Source organism: Prinia subflava, chromosome 25 (genome assembly GCF_021018805.1).
Source record: "Prinia subflava isolate CZ2003 ecotype Zambia chromosome 25, Cam_Psub_1.2, whole genome shotgun sequence".
Taxonomy (NCBI): Eukaryota; Metazoa; Chordata; class Aves; order Passeriformes; family Cisticolidae; genus Prinia; species Prinia subflava.
In genome coordinates, this window is record NC_086271.1 from 378,167 (window position 1) to 391,984 (window position 13,818).

Genomic DNA, 13,818 nt, shown 5'->3' on the forward strand with positions numbered 1-13,818 from the left:
ATCCGAAACAGATAAAGTTCATCTGTGAAGCTTCATTTATTTTAGAACATTGTGGTATTATGTCACAGAAACTTTGAGCACAAATGGAAATGATTTGAGGAGAAGTCCAAAATAGTTTGAAAACATAAGCTCAGTCTGTTACTTTACGTAAGTTTATACACACTCTTTCCTTCTTACACTTAATGGCAGAGAAATCATTTCTAGCACCGCTGGATTTGGCAATTTCAAAAGGCAAAGGTAAACATCCTGAGAGCAACTGAAAGAGTGGAAGGACCACTGCCACTTCTTGGTCTTGGGTAACCAAAGGATGCTATAATAGGCAGGCATTCCACAATTTCAGTTTCAAAATCCCCCTGAATTATGCTAGAGATCCTTGTTGTTGGTTTGGTGGTTTTTTTCCTTTTTTTTGTATTTTTAAAACACATATAAAGACCAAAGGAGAGGTGTAACCAGCCACAAAGTCCATGAACAGACCATTTAAATTCCCCCCTTTGCTACTAGGACAATATACCTTTGTTTCTGCATGTGCATCTCACCCTTGGGAGTTTTGTCTGGTAGCTCTGAACACAGAGAATCTTCCCAAAACTCAAGTGAAATTACAATTAATGTCAGAAGGCAACTGTAAGATTTCCAGTCCTTTACCATTCTCTCACAATTCTCTTACTTATTCTATACATAAAGTTTCTTGGCATATTTGAATGAGAATGTAGTGGGAAAATTTGGTGACTGGACAACTTTATTCATTGGGAACAGGATTTGTAGGTGAAGAAATGCAGCAAATTAGAAAGCAGTATTAACACATCTTCCTCAGCAAAACCTATGAGAAGTGTGACAGACCAAAGCCATTTCTTCTTTGGCCATGAGGAGATATTTTTATTTTTTTTGAAAACAGTTTTTTTCAATCAAGTTTGCTCTACAGCTATTTCTTTCTGCAACCTAAAAAGAATCACGTAAGATTACTGTTAGCACTCCCATTTGAGGGCCATAAAATAAATTAGACTTTTATTTTGGTTTTGTTTCTGACTCAAAGGCCTGAAAAGGTTTTCCATTTCTGCATGGTTTATAAATTTAGAAGTAGTCAGTTTTTGTGGGGAAAAAAAAAAAAAATTGTCTTCAGATCTTCAGATCAGTCACCACTTCTCTTGAATTGACAATGAAAAGTATTCAACATTCTAGTAAATGCAGAATAACAATCTAAGAATAATTTTCCCTAATCCAAAAATAAACAATCTTTTTTTAAAGGAGTCCAAGAAATCAGAAACAGAGATGTAGGAAAAGAGAGATAAAGATGAAGACACTGCAGAATTTATAGTGTCTTTTTCTCTTCTCTTCATGGTATCAGAAAGCAGATTGTGGTTTCTAGCACAATAATACAGCCAAAGATAAAAAAAATCATATGCCTCACTGTTTGAAATAGGACGAACCTCTTACCAGTTTGAGAGCTCCTCTAAAAGAAGTGAAATGAGAGGAAAGCCTGTGCTTTGCATCCATCATTATGGAGAATTAAAAAGGAGAATTAAAAATTAAACCAATTTCTGAAATCCCATTACCAATCACCTCGGGGAAAGACAAGTAAACTACTGCTTCTTTGGCAGTCTGTCCTTTGTCTTTAGAAACTTTGTACCCTCATCAGTATTTTAAGAAAGTCTATCTGACTGTGTCCTCACAACATCTGCTAAGTGTTGGTCAAAACTTTCCAAGGACCACAGCTGTAGGGCACCAATATCTCAGTCACAGGGAGAGACTGAAACAAGGCACCGATAAGGTGGCATTCAGGAGAAGAATCACTGAAAAGGTGATTCAGGAGAAGACCACCAACGTTTCTGCACGGAAATTTGGCTCAGCTGGAGTCAAAAATGGCAAGGGATGAAGTGCTCCCATAATCTCTGGTAATCCTAAAGTCAGGATTATACATTTATAAACAATGACTGTGAGGATATTATTAACAGGAAAAATACTACACAGAACCTAGGATACAAAGTGTAACTACCTTGAATTTTCTTCTTGCACACCACCAAACACAAAACAATCTACAGGAGAAAGATGAAGAGTTCGGTTCTGATGTAATGGATATGAGATACACCATCCTCGCTTGACTTCAGTCAAGAGGTAGTGGCAAAATGTAGTTAAACTATTAAGTTCGTGTGAAGTTTTGGCTTGCTCAACTATTCACAGTTACGTAAGGCTATGCCTCTGATTTTCCATTGTATTGTACAGTGTGTTCAAGTATTAATTCTAGCAAAAAGCCCATATGGTTAGCAAGAACAAAACAACAAATCACTTAATTAAGATTTTATCACTTTAATTTTCAACAGAAGACATTTATACTGCTGCTTATTAGTCCTCTGTGGTTTTTAGCTAAGAACTGTGTAGGCTGTGTGCACTGAGTGAACTTGTGTGCCTGCATATAAATGGGTATTTCTGCATGGGTAGATCTAGCATTTGGCCAGAGCAATGTGAGGAACCTGGGGCTGCTGGAGACGCTTCTGGGTGAGGATCTCACACCAGCAGGGCTCCACACGACTTCCCTCTTCCCTGACTTCCCTCTTCTCTGCCGGAGACACGGGAGTCAGCCACAAGATCTCACAGGGAAAATGCAAGGGTCACATTTGCTCCCCAGGGAGGTGCCCTTATCTTACAGAAGGACACATCATTTTCTCAACAAACCACACAGAAGTGCAGCAACCCAGTGCCAGGCTCTGCTCTGTGTGGTCGGGCAGGGAGGAAAGGTGTGCTGCACAGGGACACACGAGTGGCACAGGGCCAAATGCCCACTCCCCTTACATATCTCACGTGCAGATCTCAAGTGTGTGCAGTAACTGTGATGTAGGATAGCTGTCTCTCCAATTCTCTCCATTTGTACCAGGAGACAGTCCCAGCACTTCTTCCCTTCCCCTCCGAACTCACACCCTCCACCTTGTTCCCAGCCACAACCGCCAAATGCTCAGAGCAGAAATGATTTGACAGCATGCTTAAAAGAAACAGAAATGAATCTTCTAGTCCTAGCAACAGGAGAAAACTGCAACATGCAAATAGCTTTAATACAGCAGCTTATTTACTTTTCTCTCACTCTTTCATTTGAGCAGGTCTCCCCAAGGTACTGCTCTTCTCTTTTCCCATTTAAAATTCTTTGTTCCAGCTCCATGCCTTGAATACACACCTCACCCATCCCAAACACCAGCTTGTAATCCAAACCGTTGTAATCTCAACAGTGACAAATGCACTACTGTCAAGTGTAAAGTACTGAGAGCTGCAAAACAAAACCCTGGAATTACTAACTTTTATTTTTGCATGCATGCTGCTTAGATTACTGCTTGAATTAACCTCTTGTAGCCATTCAACAAGTACTCTAGAGCAAACAAAAAATACAGAACATATAAAAACCCTCCTGGCAGGTCCCACATCCTTTACACCACACAGCGCAAGAAGCAGGGCTATTTTATACTTGGTTAATGTTGCTTGGCTGATGACTAACCCTCCTCTCAATCAAGCATTTACATGTTCAGAACCAGGATCACCTCATTTATGATCAGCTTGTAGCCAGACATGCCAGTGCTTTCGTATGACAGCAATTTACATATCCCTGTCAGATATTTATCTACATTTACTTTCAAAGTGGTGGTCCAATCCCCATAAATGCCTTTACTTTCTTAACCCCACCCATGCAGCCTGCCTGACCTCACACTGAGGGCTGAGACCAGCAGGCACTCGTGCAAAGCTGGTGCCCAGCTCATATCAATTTAAGCAAAACAGAGCCATAGTTGCAAGCAGCACTGCATCAAAACTCTGTCAAAAACCAGGAGCCAGGTTGCTTTCTGACAACAGTGAAAATTCATCTGACAGTATCATCTTTACAAAGACAAGGATTAGAAACTTAGGTGGCACTTGATGCATCTGTAATACCTGTTCTAAAAACCCTTCTGCAATCTTGAGTGGTGGGGAGGGTTGACAAAACATCTTTCTGGTAAGTTAGAAGCTAAACAAAAGATTTCGATTTTTAAAATTCACACTTCTTGTAAAATAAGGGAGAGTGTGAAGAAATTACAATGGACAGTTTTCCTCAACTTGACCTTTTAAGGCAATCCATTTTTCAGCTGCTTTAAAAGATATAGAAAGCACAGCCAAAAGACTCCTGTATAAGGCGACTCTTGCTTAGTAAGAGAGATTGGACATGCAAGAGTTTAGGTAAGAAATGTTTTTCCAGAGGAAACCCTGCTTCAGGATCATGATTCCAGAAAGCAGTCACCTTGCTAGGGTAAAACATACAAATTATCAGTGAACAAGGTAAAAAAAGCCTTAATGATCTGCCATAAGAACACCACAAAATAGCACCAAAACAAATAATCAAAGGTTTCTTCGTATTTCTTGATTATGATGAAACAAGCTCAGCTATGTTACAACAGAAAAGACTCTCTAATGCCTTAAGTAGAAAGTGCAGGAAGTTTTAAAAAATGGTTCACTTTTTTTTTTTTGAATATTTTGTACTCAAACCATCTTCAAAGCCTTGTCAATAGCTCCTTTTTCTTCAATCATAGCAGTGTCAACAAAAAATTAACAATTATTTAGGAAGAACATGAGAGAATATATATAGCTTTAAAAGAAGCTGAGATAAGCAGAAGGAGACTTGGAAACCTAAGCAGAAATTGATGATATCCTCACTCATTCAAGAAACTCATGTTTAGGCATTCCAGTTCTCCCTGTCACCACTTCTATTAGCCAAACTGTGAATAAACATGAGGAAAAGATAATTAATCACACTCCCTGGAATTAAACTGTCCAAAACACGTGGTGGCCCTAAGAACCTGAAACCCCAGTGTTTCTTGTGGCACACAGAATTCCTTGTGGGGGAACCATCAGAGAACCAGAACCAGCTTTGCTTCCCACACTGCCCATTTGTGAATTCTTTCCTATTAATAGAGTGAAACACTACAATCAGTCTGACCTACTAGAATAGGCTGCGGTTAAAAGGAGGGACTGGGCTGTGAGCTCAAAATTCCTCTTTTCCAAAAAGGACACAAGGATTCCTATGGTGACCTGATGAGGGAGGCAGTCTCCGAAGGGGAACAAGCAAGGAACAAAGTTGCTCACAAATACAGACTCTTCCCAGATCTTTTGATGGCCTCCAGTGATCCTCCCTGAAACCTCAGCTAGATCAGTAATGGCCAAGGAGGAAAACCACTCATGGTTTCATACACACACTTCCACAACTTGGTCGCAATACTGAACTCAAAATTGTAACATAATCCTCAGAATCACGGCTTTCTCTAAGTTTGTGGAGTTATTTTAACAGCATAAGTCTAGTGAACAGTTATGCCAATACTTCTTCTGGTTTAGAAAAATTAAAAGTTATTGCCAAAAGCTAAAATAGATTATTTATATTAAAATATCACTATATAGTAATATTTAGAAAAATTGAAAATTTTTCATTGAAAGGGTGGTCAGGAATTGGAATGGACTGCCCAGGGACATGGTAGAGTCACCATCCCTGAAAGTGTTCAAGAAATGACTGAGCATGGCACTTAGTGCTATGGTTTAGTTGGAATGATGGTGTTTGGTCAAAAGTTTGACTCAATGATCTTGAAGGTCTTTTCCAACCTTAATGATTCTCTGGTCAGGTGTTAAGCAGAAATCCTTGAGGAAGGGAGAGGAATTTTATGCTCAAACTCTGCTATAAAGGTGCCATCTGAAAGACAAAGACCTCAACAACACATGCAATCTGAGCAACATAACAGGAAATGCCACCACAAAAAAGCAATATTGCTAACTATTAAAAAATTCAGCACTTATCTATTGCAGAAACCCAGGGCTAAGCTCAGAATAAGGATTGTTTTGCACTCTTGGCACAACCATGCATTTACTGTGAAACCAGAAAACTGCTTTTTGATCTACCTCTGCCTTACAAAAACAATTTAATGCTTTTATTTCCTAGGCAGCTATAAGTGAGGCAGCTATTTCTAGTCAGTCATCCACTGTGTGAAGCATTGGACCATGCTTCTTCTGCCAAGACATCTGGTTCTCTAGCACAATGATGAATGAGAAAAGCACAACTCTGGGAACAGTATCTGTTAATTAGTTAAAAAATGTTGAGGATCACTCATGGCAGGAGGAGGGAAGGAAGGTGACTGAGGGTCCTGAAAAACAGTACCTTATTTTTCTAATTTGCTGGGATTAAACTGAGAGAATTAAACGGATACCAGATGACTTTGCTACTAGGCTTATTATTATATTATTATTACTAAGCTGTTCTTAAAATTCTTTTAGTTATGAAAACCCAAGAAAGCGAAAATTTCAAAATATTTCAGGAGTTTTTCTTTTTTTTTTCAGCTTGATAAAGTTGTAGAGAAACAGAAAGAAGTTCACAGGAGAATGCTGGAACAACTTCTAATGGTAGAAAAAGCACACAGACAGACACTGTATGAACTCGAGGAAGAGAAGAGGAAGCACAGCAAATACATGGAAAAAAGTGATGAGTTTACAAACTTGCTGGAACAAGAATGTGAAAGGTAAGGTTACTTCTTACCATAGTACTACGAAGTATGTACAATTTAACATTACATCTAAGGATCTCTCTGCCTTCTTATTTTGTATCCACTAAAAATCATGCATATTTGTGGAATTGTATTTTGAGAGTTCAGCTGTGAAAATGTAACTAATGACTTCCAACCAACAGCAATGTCTACATCTCCATCAGCCAGCAAGGTAGGTGAAATGGTTGGCAGACTCTTCAGCAGTGCTGCGGGATGCTGAGGATGTTACACTGCAAAGAAGACGTGCAGATGTAGGACGTTGTCACCACCAGGAACAGGTGAACCTTTCAGTATGTTTTAGAAGCTTGGTACACACTACAGTGTGGAAGGAACAGAATGTCTTCGGGCATGCAGCCTTTCACGGCAGAATAAAAAGACATGAGGAAAAGTAGATGTTTAGACAAAACACAGAAATACGCAGAGAGAAAGCAAAGGCAGAGGATAATTTCCAGAAAGCTTTGAAAGTAAGAATGGCAAAGGTCTCATATCAAGGTTGGCATAAAACCCATAAAAACAGCTTTATTTTTTAAGAATAACTTAAAAGTACCACAGGTGGTTTAAGTACAGTGTTAAGAATTTCAATGCCAATTCTCAAAAGAATTAAGAAGAATTTAATATCATTTACTGTCTTTAAAAGAAGCTACATTATACTGTGACTTCTCCAAATCTGCAATAAAACTGAATATATCCTAAGGAAAAAAAATATCAGAGACATTTCCTATTCCCTGTATAGCTAGCCCAGAAGATAGGAGAATATTGTCTCAGTTTCCTTTCACTTAGGAACAGATGGAAATGTTTGGGTGTGAGAACGTCAAGCCTATTCTAAACTCACATTATGCATAGATAATTCTTCCTCTGCTTGGCCTGTGTAACATCATGTCCTACATATTCTGGCAGCGCTCACCCCGTGTGCTGCACCTCTCTCCTGCACGTCTGTCAAAGGCAGCACTCTCCAAGCACACAGCCGGATTTACGGCTCGCAGCTACAGAGGCTGCGGAAGAAATCGCTTTGCTCCTCATTAAAAATGGGTACAGATGCAGGCAAGCACAGGCACACAGAGAAAAGCACACACTAGGAACTCTTATTGGGAATCATCATCAATCAGGAACCAAACCCTGAGATCAAGAGAGTTTTCATCTCTGCTGTCTTCTCCTCAAAATCTGAGACATTCATTTCTTAGAGGCAGAGCTAGACAACTCCACTTGCTAAGAGTGGCAAAATGCAACATCAAAATGTGCTCACACTGTGAAAAGCTGCACAGAGGAAAAGACTAAGCATTGGAGTAATTTGTTTTTTTAAACAGGATAGACATGAGATTAAAACTCTCTTCCCTGTCCTCCTCTATCCCTCCTCCTCTGCCCCACCTCTGTTCCCATTCCGAAGATGACTGTAAAACATTTATCACTATTGTCTGCTACTTTTAGTCAAGCTGCCTGGAAAATGGTGGGAAGAGGGGGAATGCTGAGGTGCTTAAAGAGCCCTTAGAGGATATAATAATAGATTTCAGATTAAGTCTCAATTTTTTTTTTGAGGATGTATTTTATGTGGAAAACCTTAAGGGGATGTGATGTCACTAGCTGAGCTGATTCCAAATTGTTTGCCAAGTAATGTCACCATCAAGATCTCCACACAGTTGCCTGCCATAACAGAAAAAACACCAACAGAAAAAACCCCACAACCAGAAAACCACTCACCAAGTTAAGACACAGCTCTTCCTACATGAGCCTGCCTGACATGGTAAAGTGACCTTTTCTTCCACTTCAAAATTCTTACCAAAATTTACATTTTCTCAGGATGCAAACTTTGTATTTGGATTAAGAACAAACAGAACTTTATAAAAAGTTTCACACATAAAGCAATGACATGAATTTTTGCTTACCCCCCCCCAATACAAGTAAAAAAAAAAAAAAGATAGGAAGTATTCACCAATGAACTTACCTTTTTTTTTAACTAGAAGCAATATCCTCTTCTATATGATGGACATGTAGCATTCCAAACAGTATTTCAGGTTCAAAGCAAAATCCCTGACTTTCAATTAGCCAAAGACTTGCCTTGCTTTTATCAAAGAGCAAGACTACAGATATGCTAAAGATATCCTTGCAGGGTATACAATGTATACAAGCCAAAGAAGGTACATGAATAATAGGGGACTGTGTGATCAAAAGGCAAAAAACCTAAATTGTATGAGACAGTGACGCTGAGATTCTGAAAACTACTTCTTATAGCAAGAATAAAGAAATTATTACTTAGATCCAAGTCCTACAAACTGTTCTGGATATATTTTCAAATAAGGTAGAAAGAAAGCACTTCCTCTCTCTTGCCTCAGCAAAAACAGAACTGAAGAATTTTTAAATGAAAATGTTAGTGATGAATTTATCAGATGATCATTTTTTACATAAACTAGACAACCTTTCATCTCTAGGACCTTTATATGCCCTTATGCCCTTCATGGATGGCATCTCTCATTGAAAGAGTTAATGTTTGGATTGTGCAAAATGTAAGAGTCTTTGATGACTCAGTTAAAGCTCTTCACCTTAACCATTCAGGACTTACAGCAAGGCAACAAGACAATCCTCAGCAATTGTACATTGTCAGATTTGGGACGTTAGGCTCATGACAGGACGAGTGAAAACCTTCTAGATATGAGAACCAGATTAGCATTCAATGTTAACCCTTTAGGTATTTTAAGCATTTTTCTTGTTGCCAGCCAAGAACTAGTCCTCCATGCTCTTGCTGTAGCTCAGAGACAAAGACTGATCTTCAAATTGAATAGTCTCATTCCTTACAACACACATTTACCAGCAAACACAGAATAAAACTATTCTACTGTCACTGTATTGATTCGTCTTCAGTCACACTTTTAAAGCATGGAGCCACGAACGAGCCACCAGCCTGAGAAACCCCTAACATATAAGGAAAATTCTGTGGAGAAAAACAGGCTAGTGGACAACTGGATAGGTCTATTCCTGCCCTTCAACATGAATGATAATCTGTGAGTGTGTGCAGACCAGACGGGAACACCAAGACAAACAACCTGTGCGTGGCAGCGTAGCAGACCAAGTCACCCTTTTCCAGAAGGGAAAAATTGGTCGTATTGTTGGAACTTAAAAAAACACCACCACCAAAGTTCAGAGGAATATAAAAAACAGTAAGTCCAGAAGGTGGATACACAGACTAGGTGCACCTGAAGAATCATACTATAGAAGCTACTGGCCTTGTTTAGCAGCTCTTGCATTTCATGGGGTTGGAAGATGGAGAGCAGGATTAAGGACTACAAAGAATACTTACTTTAGATTCTAATGCAGAGTCCATAGGATCTTCCCTGAGGATGTATGCATTTGTCCAAAATCACTTATCCACACTCCAAATTTTTGCAGCACAGTTAAATAATAAAAGCTGCTGTTTCAGAAAACATTTTACAAGGTAAAATATGAAACTGGAAGGTTCTCCAGATATGCATGTTCCCAGTTTGAAAACACATGCCATACATATACAAGTATTTGTGCATTTACATATTACTCTCCACCACACAAAAAACCCCCCAAAACAAACCAAACAAAACCCCAAAACAACAAAAAGCCCCAAACGACAACAAAACAAAAACCAAAAAAGAGCAAAATAGTAACACGTTTAGCATTTACACAGCTCTTTCCACTGCATATCTCAAAGAGTTTTAAATATTAAAGCACAGCTATTCCCCGTTTTCCACTTACTGAAATGAAATGAAGGTTTGAGGAAAATAAATCAATCACAGGTACTTGAGGGTTAAACTGGATGAAAGGAAGAAATGTCCCAATGCATAGGTCTTCATACTTTCTATATCCTATACAGACCCTCAGCTATACAAAGGGTAACGTTTTATTACAAAGATACACCTGTTAACAGGTGAATGCTATTCAATAGGACAGGGAAAAAAGGGACTTTGCTAACAAGCAATGTAAATACATTTTTAAAGGCAGTTATGATAAATTTTGCTCACAGAATTCAAACATTAGCAGAAAACTCTGCAGTTTGGTACAGAAGGAATTAATAAGACCTTAAGGTTAAGGATCATCTACTAATATGAAGCTCTGAACTCAATCCATCTTCACTTTGATAACTTGGCTGCCTTGGGCACAAAGGAGCTTTCAGCAAGCACTTCCTTGCCATTTCTACCCACACAGTTTCTGTGACTCCAGCTTGGGCTTATTTCTCTCACTGTTCCACAGTGTACTCTGAGTTGGAAACTTACATTGTCCACCTCTGCCCTGTTCACAGCCCTCCATAGCTCTTATTCTTTATGTCTTTTCTTCATCTCTTAAATCCCTGTGCTTCTCCTCACAGAAACTCAAAGTCAGCCATCATCTCCATGATGATGACTCAAGTGCACTCCAGCCATAACCAAAACAACAAATCTCATCATATGAGCAACCTGTCATCATTCCCAACTCCATGAGAACAGAAGGGAATCAGTCTTTTATCCTTTGGCCCTTGGCTTCATCCTTACAGTTCTCTAATACCTCCATTCTTAAAACTGGGGTAACTGCTTGTCACTCAGCCCGCGCTACCTGAGCCTTCCTACATTTAAGTCTCACAAATTCTTGTTCATAGCACCTCCAAGAAAAATAAATATTAAAAAACAAAGGAAAGAACAAGCCAAACACACACATCCAAATACGCCAAACAGCTTTCTGTATTTCCAAATAATTAAATCATTTTCTAGACCCTCACTTAAAAAATACTTTTTGATAATTTCCACATTAGCTACTTCAGCCTTCTCTGTCTCTTCCTTGGATGCACGCTCAATACTGAATTAAGGGCTATGTTTTTTCTCTTGTGTACCTTAACAGTACACTCTTATGCTCTAATGCAATGTTATTACATGGACTAAACATCACACTAGGATTGCACCAAAATAAAATGGTATTACAAGACTGCTCAGGGTTTGAGTTGGTAAGAAAGGCAATTTCATGAAACTGAGAGCTCTAGGCAAAGTGTTCTGGGTTTATTTTAAAGTGTCAGATGAAAGTAATTGCTACCCACAGTAGATCAAGTAAACAGTGCTTGAAATTCAGGACCGGGTATCGAGGAAAGAAGAACCATTTTAACTAAAAGGTGAAGTGTATTAGTCGCCAGCATACCATTGCCATACTTTAATTCAAACACACACATAGGAATAACGATATTTTGCATGTCCAGCTCTGGAAAATTCAATATTCTGGAAGAGTGGGTATAATTAATATTTGCTATTTTTCTTAATGAAGCCAATTAAATATTATAAGAAGCAGGACCTTATCTCTGCAGAGAGCTGCAGTAAAAATAAACACTGTCAACTTATTTATTCTACACGTGTTACCAGCGGTTTTTAATTTCATGCACACTGAACTATTGTTGTAGATTGCATTGTACTCAAATGCAATCATTTCCTTTTAGCTTTCTGGCAATGAGTTATATGTATTACATATGCTGGAGACTATGTCTTGCAAGCTGTGAAATGGATGCCAGATCTGTGTACATTTGACCTTTTTCATGGGTATCTTGTGTTCTGTAGGTGAGTAAGAAAGACCCACCACAAGCACAGCATTAGCATTCTTATTCTACATCACACTCCGATGGGACAGTCCCACTAATAACACCACTGAGGCACGAAGAGAGGCTTGAGGAAGTGATGTACACAGATTAATTACCTCATGCTCATGTGCGGAAAACTATGTACTGTTGCACTACATAACTTTCAACAGATGTTGTGAAATCAAATCACAATTCCAGGATTGGAAGATGCTTACAACAGCCTTTGTGCATGACGAAAGATAAAAATATCTTAAAGCAAATAAACAGAATTTAGGGTTAAGATCCCACAACTGTTAAACAAGGTCACATTATGTTTTTTCAATGGAAAAATCCAAGAACAAATACAAACAGAAAGAGGGCTCAGCATTAACATAACTGAGAAATTCTTTCTAGATCAGTGGTGCAATTCAAAATTATTCCACCTACTGTCATTAGCAAGAAGGTGTGAGACCTAGATGACAAACATTTCTCATGCAACTCCACTGACATTGGTGGAATGACACAGACAGATAGATTCATATTTAGATTTCTTTTAATTCTGGGCACGCAACATGTCTGTTCACTGTTTCAGGCACACTATCACTATTACCAACCAATAATACAATTGCACACTTGGAGGATGGGCAGGGCACAATGACCAACCTTAGCCAAAGGACATTCTCCTACGCTGCTCCCCTCTCTCCCTTCCTGTGTGGTGAAAGAGATGCTCATTGCCCTCCCTGCAAAAGGACACAAATTCTGAAGGGGACAACTGTGGAAAGCCACCCTTTACCACCAGGGTGGTGGCCCTGGTCAGCACTTTTAACCCTCATGTCAGAACTCAAAGGGAAGGGTGACCTTTCCAAGCTGGCAAGTCCCAGCATATTTATGGCTCTTGTAAATCAACACCTAAGCAGTGACCAGCATGGGCGATGAAGCACAGGCCAAATATGCTCATGGGGAGGCACTGCCCTCAGTAATGGGGACTCGCTCCAGTCACCAATTTACATTTCCAAATAAGACTGAGTGCACCACTCCGTGAGTGGCACAGCATAACAAGTCTAATCATAAGCAACAATAGAAGCAGTGACTGTACCAAGACCTGTGACCAAAGAAAGACAGGGTGCACTTCTGATTCACTGCAGGGTGGGGCTGTGAGAGAGGGAGAAATTGGCACAGGGTTTTGTAACTGTAACTTTGAAAAGCAAACACACAACATCAGACAGACAGAAAAATCCCTACATCGTTCTCCAAGATATAGAAAACTTGACACTCTCATAATTTAAAAAAAAAAAAAAGCCATTGCTATGGGAAAAGATGTACTCCTGTTTGAATGTGGAGGAGGAGAGATCTCAATGAAGTTATGATCTTTCTTGTGGCAGAAAAATTTAAGTGACTTCCATGGGCTATAATTAGTTTCATATCTTAAAAACAGGCAGGAGAAAATGGCCATGAGAACTTAGAATGAAGGTCACACATCAGTTACCAAGACTTGTGATCTAAACTCAACCAAGTTTCCCATGGCATGCTGTGAGGTCAATGCTTTTATGCCCAGCTAGAAAACCTCTGACTATTATATACACACATATGAGAGAATCATGCATGGGAGACTGCAGCAATTTAGGAAAAATAACCCAGCCTCAGTCTCTGTGCCAAGACAGTAATTTTAAACAGAGAATAAATAAAAAGATCAAAAGCACTAAATCTGTTAAGAACAGAGATTTAACTAAATCTGTTAATAACAAAACTGAAAAAATTGCT

General features: G+C 39.1%; 2 protein-coding genes across 6 annotated transcripts in view; one reads left to right on the forward strand and one right to left on the reverse strand.

Moving 5' to 3' along the window:
- The window catches only part of LOC134561975 (filamin A-interacting protein 1-like), a 118,374-nt gene extending 111,867 nt beyond the window's left edge, over nucleotides 1-6,507 (forward strand). Inside the window, exon 6 of the mRNA XM_063419378.1 lies at nucleotides 6,325-6,507. Coding sequence (XP_063275448.1) covers nucleotides 6,325-6,507 — 183 coding nt within the window. The remainder of the gene's footprint in view (nucleotides 1-6,324) is intronic.
- Nucleotides 1-13,818, reverse strand: part of LOC134561973 (uncharacterized protein C3orf26 homolog) — a 219,868-nt gene that overhangs the window by 142,053 nt on the left and 63,997 nt on the right. The window lies entirely within an intron of this gene.